Source organism: Perna viridis, chromosome 1 (genome assembly GCF_037379345.1).
Source record: "Perna viridis isolate PV_CMFRI_1.1 ecotype Kerala chromosome 1, ASM3737934v1, whole genome shotgun sequence".
In the NCBI taxonomy this organism is placed as follows: domain Eukaryota; kingdom Metazoa; phylum Mollusca; class Bivalvia; order Mytilida; family Mytilidae; genus Perna; species Perna viridis.
In genome coordinates, this window is record NC_142445.1 from 42,008,733 (window position 1) to 42,020,133 (window position 11,401).

General features: G+C 32.8%; 1 protein-coding gene across 5 annotated transcripts; it reads left to right on the top strand.

Moving 5' to 3' along the window:
• Window positions 1–1,298: 1,298 nt before the first annotated feature.
• On the top strand, window positions 1,299–8,862 carry LOC148628821 (dynein light chain Tctex-type 5-like). Of its 5 annotated transcripts, none has more exons than XM_088595179.1 (2): window positions 1,299–1,390; window positions 7,699–8,862. In XM_088595179.1, exon 2 carries the CDS (start codon window positions 7,723–7,725, stop codon window positions 8,338–8,340), a length of 618 nt encoding a protein of 205 aa, XP_088451305.1. In that variant the 5' UTR covers window positions 1,299–1,390; window positions 7,699–7,722; the 3' UTR covers window positions 8,341–8,862. The 5 variants fall into 5 exon arrangements, with proteins under 5 accessions (XP_088451305.1, XP_088451287.1, XP_088451297.1 ...); XM_088595161.1 differs by lacking the exon at window positions 1,299–1,390 and adding an exon at window positions 1,424–1,742; XM_088595171.1 differs by lacking the exon at window positions 1,299–1,390 and adding an exon at window positions 2,425–2,668.
• The last annotated feature ends 2,539 nt before the right edge of the window (window positions 8,863–11,401 follow it).

Consider the following 11,401-nt stretch of genomic DNA (forward strand, 5'->3'; position numbering starts at 1 on the left):
GATCTTTGCTGTGTATCCATCTGCCACATGAGAACTGGTTTGTTAAACGTACCGTAGTTCTCCTTTTCTCTTTCGTCTACCCTGGAGAGCAACTCGGTAAGAATTTCTAGAAAAGCAGAGGACGCTAACCCTACCGGTGCACCTGGAGTGGAGTCCTAGTTGCTCATATACTTTTATTACTTTGTACGTATTATTTTAATTATTGTATGTTCTTTGTTGTGTGTGTCTGATTTCCATGCCTGATCTTTGCCCTTGGATTACATTCTTTTGATTTCCGCTAGAATTTTGGTTCTCGTTCTCTTGAGTTACCTTTTGACATGTCACATATATATATAGTATGACCTCTAATGTGATTAAAACTAATTCTAAAATGCTCCCACTATAAAAGTTTCTATAATCGGAAAACATGAGAGTGACATTGGGGATTTTTGATTTTGATTCGATCAGTAACGACTTTTAATTGCGCAGCCTATATGTGTTTACAATTAGTGCAAAAACCCCTCAATTCTTAGGCACTTACAAGAAATATTTCCCTTTAACACGTCATAATTGTTAAGCTTTTTAGTATTCTCAAAAGCTTTATATCCTGGTAATTTCTGATTCTTTCCTGGGGCAAGAAAATATAATCTTTGACTTGCAACAAAAAAAAAAAAAAAAAAATACGAGAAAAACAATAATAAAAGGGTACCGGTATATCGAATTCTTACCCGAGCCTTCTGGCAGAATGCAAAACAAGTACTGTCTTTAAAAAAGATAGCCGACGCAGTAATTTTTTCTCTATTTTACTTATGATTTTTTACATTTCATTCAAGAAATATAACACCTGGTACGCAATTTTCGATACAGTTTTTTTTTAGAACTCTATTTAGTTATCAGTATTTATCCAATCAGGAAAAAGAATTGCGATCAGGTGACTTGCGTTTCCATGGAAGGGCGTCTTTAAGGTCAAAGAGTAAAAAGCGAAACTATACCGACTGCGTCGGAAAAAAAATGAAAAAGTGGAATAATGAATATCCCGATCGCCTTTGGTCATTTCTATGATATTGATGGAGTTAATTTACAGTTCGCATCATAGATTACATTATTCTTGTTTATTTATTTCCTTTCATTTCGCTCATTATAATGCAATTCATTTAGAAACTACCACCAACATTTACAATGAGCATGCATGAGTTTTTATCGGGACCATAGTTGCATGGAATTCTTATACATGACAATAAGGCTGCACGAAGGTCTCTTCTTATGGTTATATAATGATTTAGCAGCACGAAGGTCTCAATTTAATAACTTGTATATAAATATTGATATAGAAAACTTCCTGCTTATGTCGGGATATGTTCATGGTATAGTTATTGATTTATAGTTCCTCCTGATCATTACAACTCACCAGGTATTCAACCCGTTTATTTCTTGTATAATAATAATAGTGATTACTTCTGGCTGAGCTAACTATCAATTTTAGGAGTTGGTTAAATTACTTTTTCTGTATTCTTTGGACTTCTATTCAAGTATAATTCACACATGGAAATTGAAGTATAAAAACTGAATGAATTTCTCATTCCACAAAACATCAAAATGATATTCTTTAAACCACCCAACAATTAATGATTTTTGTAAATTAGTTCTTGGTTGTTGACTTGTACCATTATATAGGTTTCTATAGAATCGATTGACTTTACAAGAGTCGGATATAGTTTTTGATTCATTAAGAGAAAGTGACGGTTTATTAATCTTAAATTGAGGTAAGGTATTATCAACTTTGTTTTTTCTGTATAAGTTTTCTCACTCGATCATAGTTATTACTGCATTTATGTACTTCGTCAAAGCTGATGTTTTTTTGTTTTTGTTTTTTTTTGTTTTTGTTTTTTTTTGTCAAAATTTCTTTAAGGGGACGACCATTTGATATTGAGGGGATTGGACATGGAATATTTCTTCGTGTCAAAATATTGATTTTTTACTTTATTAACAGTTATTTATTTTCCACATGTACACATCAAATCAAATTATAAATTGTCATACATATAAGCTTATGTTGGGATCAGAATGATTTGAGGGGTCAATATGAAAATAATAGATGTGGTATGATTGCCAATGAGATAGTCATAGTCATCCAAACTTTTTTTTCTCCTATCATCAATTAAGATCAATTTTTTTTTTCAAAATGGTCGGAGTCAAAATATTGACAAAAATCATCCAAGACCCCACTCCTCTAAAAATCAAATGGTCATCCCCTTACCCAGGCAAACGATTCATAGTCCAGTGCAATTCCCGTCATTTTCTAATTCCGCTTAAAAGTATGACTTATGACGACTTTCATACACTGGATATCATCAAAGTAATATTGACAGCACAAAATATCACTTACATGTAATTTGATATCGGGATACAGGTTCGCATATAAAAACGACATTCCTATGTGTTTCCTGTTAACTATTTAATTCGTTTTCACTGTCAAATGACATCTTGGAATCATTGTTTTTTTTTCTGTGTAGTACTGAATACCCGATGAGCTCTGTATTGAGTGGTTATCGATATATTCAATGATCTGGTGTTTTTTTTTCTGTGGAATCATTTGATTTATACCAATCGATCAATGCATACAGGTTTGAAATAGAAGTGACTTTAAAGCGTTTTATTTTATAAGAGAGAATAATCATATTTGTTGAAGGTAAGTTCCTGAACTATTGTTTTATTTGTTCTTACGGTGTTTGATTGGAAAGTATCAGTGATACTACAAGACATCTGTATATTTTTTGTGTATAATTTCATTATTGCAGCTTTTAGAATGAACATATTCATTTTTTATAAACTAATATATAGTAAAACAGTGGAACAGAAATTTAGAAAAGTGGGGTTCAAAAAAGGGGGATTCAGACTACTTTTTCCTAACATTTGCCCAAATTTTGCAGGAAACTTCAAAGTAAAGTATTTCCAAACAAAGGAAGAGACCTCCCTCCCGGATCCGCCACTGAAAACAAAGAACTATTATAAGTTTTTTTTTCAATGATAATTTTTGCTGACCCATTTCAAACTAGCATACAGGTGGATTTAACATTACTGTGTACATTTCGTTGAAGATTATCTTCTTAAATGACAGTAAATCGTATATCTTACATACGTATATCATATTGCTCAATTGACTATATACTTAGTACTAGACAGCAAAGGTTCTTATAGATAAAGGTAGTTGCACTTTAGCAATGTAAATGGAATATTTAAATTCATCGTAGTATGAATTTACCCACAATTTCCATCGGAAATGCCTGTGCCAAGTCAGGATCAGGACGGTGATTTCCAATTCTTCGCGTTTTACCCTTCTATTGATATGTATTATACGCCCGGAACTACCCTTTTTTACTATGTTGCCTATAGTTTTTATGAGTTAGATGATTTTGTTTTGTTTACCCTTCATTTACCAGTGGCTGACTTTCTCAGTTGTAGCAGAGTAACCATTCTTATCATCTCTTACAGTTTGTATGGCTTTCTATCGATATAATGTTTGAAGAGAATTTCTCTTAAGATCGGATTATATTTCTCGACACAAAGAGAAACAATATCATTATTAACACGATGTCGTTAAAAACCAGAGATTGATCGGGTCGATTTTATCCATGTTTTTGTTCAAACTACAAATAGAATACATTACTGGTATGGTGTATAGAACTGAATGGAATAAACATACTAAATGTAGTTTCACCAAAAACAAAACAAACCACCACCCCCCCCCCCCAAAAAAAAATAATAAACAAACAAAAACAAAACCCCAAAAATTGTTTTAAAACTATATGGGACAAATTTTTCATTGATCTGAAAATGGATATTCGTGTACCTATATACCCTATTAAAGTTATATTAATTATCTAATATATCGAAATCCGTAGAATCAATATTCCATAACCATGATGTTATTTAAACCAATAATAATTCAGATTTTTCCCCCTCGGCCTTTCATCCGATGCTCGGATTTAAAACAATGTTTATAAAGATTTGTACTACTAGTATAATGAACAGCGTCGTGTCTTCTCTTAGATAACAATTAAAGCTTTCTTAGTGACATAATCGCTTTGAGATTCTACCAAAATATTTAACTTTCCGATCAAACGAATGATACGATTTTGAAATATTATGTTAATAAATCTGTGCATAGACACGCTAAAAGATGTGACGTTACCCAGGCTTGTCCTTTGACTGTTTAAACATTTATTTTTGGTCTAATCACTATGTATGTTTAAAGTGATATCCCGTAGCTAATAGCTGTAGTACAAGGAATGATACATTCTTGTCAATATTTAACAGGTAAGAACATTGCTTTTTAGTCCAAATCTACGGGTTTTTTAAAGAGTCTTTTGCAAATAGATGGTATCAAATTTAAACATTATAAGGCGGTCTGGTTCGGAGGATTTTGGTTTTTAAAAAAAACTTTGCATTTTAATGCAAATCTGCATGTTTTCTTAAGTCATTTGCAACTAAGTGGTATTGTTTGGTGGTTTGGTTTTAGAATATTTAAACAATTATTCGAAATGTGTATAAGTAAAGCACGCACACTCAATAAATTGTGTCCAAATACTCTTCAGAAAAAAATAGCAATATTTTAAGCAGATTCGTAAAAATATATGAAACTAATTTATCGGAATGTATAAAATTTAGGCACCATGACGGAAACAAGTTGGGAATTAGTTTATGCTTGGATATTGCTGAAGTAATAGGTAAAAACTGTAAATGAAAAAAAATACAAATTCCAAAACGAGAAATGGCCATTCAGCAACAATAGCCTGTAAAAACAAAAAATCTGAAAAGATTTTTGCAACATTGACAACATACTTCACATTTATAAATGTCTTTTAAGCAATTATATATTTTAACTACTTTATAGGAACCAGAAAAGACTAGAGACATCGATGTTTATAATCTTGTATTTGCCAAAATTGTGTTATAAATGCTGTCATTAAAATTTTATCTGAAGATATTTACATAGAACAACCGTGTTTTGTTTAGCAGCCTATGGTTGAAGTGGGTCTGCTTTGTAACCAAAACGCACAGCAAAGTATTTTACCAAACTTATAAGAAGGAACTCAATTCCCACTTTTTCCTATAAATCATAACTTTATCCCGTATCCTTTCGGACACCATGTCACTAATGCAAGTCCATGAGTTTGAAGAAAAATGTAGGTAGTTTTTAAAGAAATATAAATTAAGATTTTTGTATCTTTTATTTCTCTTCTTCTTGTATTTTTACACCTACATAAAAGATGATAAATGTGTATTTATTTCCACAAAAGTAATTAAATAAGTTGTACTTCCCACCCAGATTATCGAACTATAGATTCCATCAGATCAGCTGATTCCTTTACATACAATCCTCCTTTGTATGCTTGTCATGCCGATGATTTACTATCAAATATTTTTCTCATTTTATTAAAGTTTCAAATCTACAAATCTCTTCATTCAGAAACTTTTAAATCACAAAATTTTATTTGTTGAACAACAAAACGTTTCAATGCCCATATAAATGAATGAAAATGAAATGTCAAATTTTTATGACTTTTTGGTCTCATTTTCATCAAATATATCAGTGGGATATTAATTGTTATTTAGATGATACAGATAACAAATGGGTTGAATTGTTCTAATATCCACAAAACCAACTGGCGGGTAAGGTTGGTAGGTACAATCAGGTATAAACACCGGTGTAGGTAGATCAGACCGAGTGCATTAGTCAGCACATACAGTGAAACCCGTCAAAATGGAACCCTAGAAATTCGAAAACCCATCAAAATCAGACGCTTTTAACTGTCCTTTTATATAAGTTTAAATGTATTTGGAAAATGTGTAAACTAAACACCCGTCATAACCAAAGTAACCACTTTTAAAGTTCAACAGAGGTTTGTTTTAAGCAGGTTTTACGGTATATTGGTTACAGAAGGGTCAATCATTAGAGAACATTCCATTGAAATAAGGCCGTTCAATGTCTATATTATATGTTAATAAATATGTAATTTGATATTGGCCCTTTTATGGGTTTGCGGTCTGTCATATTGGTCGAGGCGGTCGTCTTGGCCCCGAGGCATCGCCGAGGGCCAATACGGCCGTCGAGGCCAATATGATCGACCGAAACCTATAACATGGCCAAGTCTTAAGTATCCTTTTGTATAAAATGGAAGATCTTTGTGTGTTTCTGCTGCTTTCAGTCCTGGTGATCAAAGTTCCTGAAATAACACAATTCTGAAAGCACATTTTAGTTATACAAATGTGCAATTGAAGATATATTATGCTTTTTTGTTTTGGACATTACAATTTGGTCTGAAGTTCCTTAGAGCTTGTGATTGTATTTGAATGACATGCCAAATCAAAATAAAGTTTTCTTACCTTATTCTAAGTTTCTTATTTGTTTGGTAAATTATATACATGTTATGGTACATATGCATAAATAATCCAGCAGGATAATGAAGTGAGAATATCTAATTCGAAATGGCGGTTTCAAACGACCGGAAGTTCTGATGCCGTATTGGCCCTGGTTTGATCCATATTGGCCCCGTATAGATGCCCGGTTTGAATTCATATCAATTGGTCAGTTTTTGACATATTTTAACGTATTTTGGGTAGTTGGTTAATAATTGTTAATTATAGACAAAAGAGAGTTCCTTTAATGAGTTTGAGAATATATTTAATCAACTACAGTGCTGCCGATGCTTAGTGATGAAAAAGCTCGATATGCATTCGAACTTCTGTGATAAAATGGCCTAAGTATCAAATAGTTCGAGTGAAATTGACAGTTGTCAGAAGCGGATCCTGGTGTTTGTGATAGTCAATTTTGTTAATTTCGTACAAGATTAGGACAAAAGTAATCCAAAACTATTCTGGAACGCCACTGGAACCCCCCTTTGAAAATCTTTTGACAGTGGTTGTGACTAGTTTTGATTAAAAATGAACCTGACAAAGCGCTCGTCTTTCTATAACTACAAGCCCTGAAAACAAAAGTAAAAATATCCATGGTAACAGAACGATGACAAATTTTCAAAATCAGATTAAAAAGTTATATAACATTAATTACCAGCATCTCATAACTGTAGACAGGCGCGCGCAATCTACCTTTTCAAGACCTAATCATTCTCCTTTAATGTAAGGTCAAAAATAATCTGAAACAACACACACACACAATAAAATAGACCCTTTTGTGGTAAGTTGGTAAGCATGCTCAATATACACTTCCGCCAGGTAGGGCTTGAGTAGAACATAAGAATTTTCCTCGCGGAAGTGTTTATGGAGCATGCTCATCGACTAGACCACCGTTAGCACAAACGGGTCTATTTACTCCTGAACACATTCATATCCCTCCATGGAATACATCAACATACACCATTTGGACAAAAAGAGATGTCCACTTGAACAATGCTCGCAGCAATAATTCTTAGACATGTAAATATAAGCTCTATTATTAATTCTCGTGCAGATCATATGAGGTCCGAAAAAAAGGTCAACATGAATGTTTGCAATCTACCAACATAGGCCAAACAATGACCTTTCCTGACCCCAGATACATGATAAACTTTATTAGGGACCTAACGGAATCTTGTTATAAAATAATGTTTGTTTAACCGTCCAAACATTGATGTTCAATATTACTATTTGTGAAAAATAAACTTGGTCGTTTATATAAAGTCAACCCCTTAAAATAACATAATGGTCTATTTATTCCAGGTACGCTGACTAACTAACTGGGTTATGGCAAGTCTGACTGTGGAGGCTTTACAAAAACACCAAGTGGAAGAGACACCACCGAAAGGCCGAAAGTTTTCAACAGCTCACAAAGATGGAAGTGATGGAGTCGGTCCTACGGTCAGTGGACCCAGTCTTAGACGTTACTCTAGACTAGAACCTAGACCAAGTATTCAATATGGGGCTGGTGGTCGTCGTATGTCTCAAGTTTCTCGCACCAGTATCTCTGGCACCTCTATAGGCGCTAAACATGTTTTACCTGTGAAGATTCAAAACACATACAGACTAGAACCAGAAAATACAGAGAAATTTAATCCAGAGACTGTTCGAAAAATGATGAGCGGTGTCTTAGCATCATATTTAGATGGTGAAGTCTATGAGCCTAAACTTTGTGCTAAACACACACAGGAATTATCCGATGTGATTAAGAAACGAGTTAAAGAACTTGGGTTTCCAAGATATAAACTAGTTTGTAATGTGATGATAGGACAGAACGGAAGTCAAGGTATGAACTATTCAAGTCGATGTCTATGGAATAAAGAAACAGACAATTTCGCTGAGGCGGTCTACTCGAAAGGTTCACTATTTGCCGTTGCTACAATGTTCGCAACTTATTTTGAATGAAATGATTTATGCACACAACATAAGTATTTACATTTAACTGCCAGGGAATTATGCACTGAAGTTATGTTTTAACTGCACTCCAAAATATATAACTGCCAATTTATTTGCATATTTAGTGAAGCTAAGTTTGTTTATAGGCAGTTGGGATTTTTTAATTCGGATTTATGACAAATAAATGACAATTGGACTTGAAAAAAGACACCTGCAGAAAATTAGTCTTACACTCTCAATTCAATCTTGAAGATTTATCTGTGATATTTAATAGTGTTATTCCGTCCATTTTACGTGCAGCACTTCTACCATTTATAAGGTCAATACCAAAAAGTACATCGAATATAATTTTGATAAGTATTTGCATTTTTTAGTAATGTAAAAGTATATTATATTACAATCTAATTAAAATTGAATCTACTAACTGCATGCATTGGCTTAATGGAACAGTTGATAGGTCTAACTTGAAAAGATTAACTGTATTTCTTTATAAAGCCATTGTATTTGAAAGCAATAAAGAGACTTTTTACATGCAGTCTTAATTATTTAAATATGTATACACTGTGGGTCCATTAGGTCTTGGACAAATCCAATTTCAAAGGTCAGTGTCTTTATATAACCATTAATAAAAAGTATCGTGCTTTTTCAGCTATTTAACAAAAACCAGCATGTTTGTTTAGTTACCTCATAAAGTTTTGTCATGTATCATAAAACAAGTTCTACAGGGTTTAAAAAATACAGCTGTTCACAAGAATTTTACTTGTAAACACTCTCAAGTATTTACAGTTAGAATAATTCGAAAATATATGCAAATAATTTAAGACCAAAGAACTTGAAAGTGCATTTAAGTCCTTTTTGTGGTATATAATTCACGGTTGTAATTCATTAACATAGTTTCTACAATCATTTGATATTGTACTTAAATTCACCTTAAATCTAGAAAACACATGTAAAGTAAATCTTGTGCTCTTAACGACAAGTATATCTATACGATATAAGAATACACGGCCTCTACTAACAAACTTCTATGTTGCTTGTAACCCTCAATAAAATCATTAAGTCGTAAAACTCAAGTAACAACAATTAGATTAGAGAAGAGCTTCGTGATCTGTGTTATAAATTCCTCTTGGTAAGCATGTCCAGTTTACAAATAACTCAAACAGGAAAAACTCTGACGGGAATGTTTCAAAGCCACAATACTAAAGCATAGGGAAAAAGCCGAATTAATACAATTGGAATGCTGCAAAGATTTTCCAAACAAACCCTTGCCAATAGAGATAACCCAAAACTGTCACATTTATATTCATCTACTAAGATTCATAAGTAAAGGTCTCCACATTTCGTTGACACTAGGATTACAATATTGGTTGGATTAAAATAAATCACCATGTTTGATCCCTTCAGTGTAATGTTCGTGTTAAAAATTGTACAAAACGTGATTTAAATGATGAATATTGAACGTTAGAAAATTGAAAGTTTGTTGATATATATGAATTATATGGCATCAACTTGAAAATATCTTTCATCTTGTAGCATTATAACATTAGTTCATCCATGACCCGCCTAGTTTTTAACGCAAAATACATGGTAAAACAAAGACCATATAGGCGAGACGAAGCAAAGACAAACCAAGACAAAAATAACAAACACGTACATAAAGTAAGCAAATTAAAAAAGATAAATAGTAAATACCTTAAATTAACCACGAAAAGCTTGGACCGTTGAGGTGCACCGACAGGGCAAGCATTCTTTGCTTGTTCTTGAGCGCGTACCGAGTTGCAAAATGCTACGTCACCGATTTTTTATTTCAACCTAACATTAAACAGAAGATTGCAGGAAACATAAATATATAATTGCAATTAGCCAGTGTATCACACAATATATCGATATATTTTGTCGTGGGGTTAGAGAATATCTATAAGGTTGGACTAAATCAATAATTACTAAATACAAAAAAGTACAATTTTCTAAAGTTTTCAATTTATCTATTGTGCGTTTAAATGTACGCACTTCCGTAATGGACTAAGTAGATAAAAGATGCAATTAGGATGAATGGATATATGACGCCTTACAGACATAATGCACTTATTTACACCAAATTGTTTGGAATTCGTGTCTTACGTAGTAGAAAGCATGTTTAAAACATCAAATATAATTGTTAATGTCTAACTAAGCATCCGCATCAAACTTCATTTAAATACACGCAATGTACAGAAAACAACCACTAACTTTTCATTTCTCTATTGAAACTATTCAATACGATTAAACCTCTTATGCAACGAAGTAGGCATTGGTGATGATCTATGCATAATATTCTATCCTATTTCGTCACTTAAGTTATTTTACCGTGAAAAGGAATTTGGAAGGTTTTCTATCAAATCCCGAATACATGTATTATTTCGATCTGTACACTAATATAGCCTTCGCTGATCTAGAGAAAGGGGGTTATGGGTTTTGACTCCCTTTTAAGAAAATTGTGTTAATTTTCTTCCAATTTTAGTTTGGACAAGGGGAGTAAATAATAGCATGTGGCCCCCTTCCTGAAATCGCTAGATCTGTTGAGAAACATGTTCGTGTGTAAAACCATAGCATCCAAGAAAGTATTATCGAATGAAAAAGCAGCTTCAATTAATACACTAAATACTAATGCTGACGACGATCTCCAGGGAAACAATATAAGATATTCAATTTAGACAGGTTTCAATGTGCTGTCAAGTAACACATCACATTTTACTGATCATAGTACTTCTGAATGAGCACTGAATCACAGAAATAACTAATGCTTTTTCTTTGCAGTATCTGACCAAAGGGATAGTGAGACATCATTATTCCTAAAATTATTTTTAGGAAGTATTGCACTATTTAAGTTATCTTTTGTGAAGTTACATCTCCATTTATTTTCATGAATCTTTTTTCTTTAGAATGGATATTTGAATATTTTTTTATTCTGAAATAGGAATAATTCTAATAAATGATTTTCCAACTACTTAAATGGGGAATCAAGGAGGTTTTGTTGCTTGGAATCCCACTTTTATTGTGAAATTTCGATAATTTCATGCAAAATTTGGGC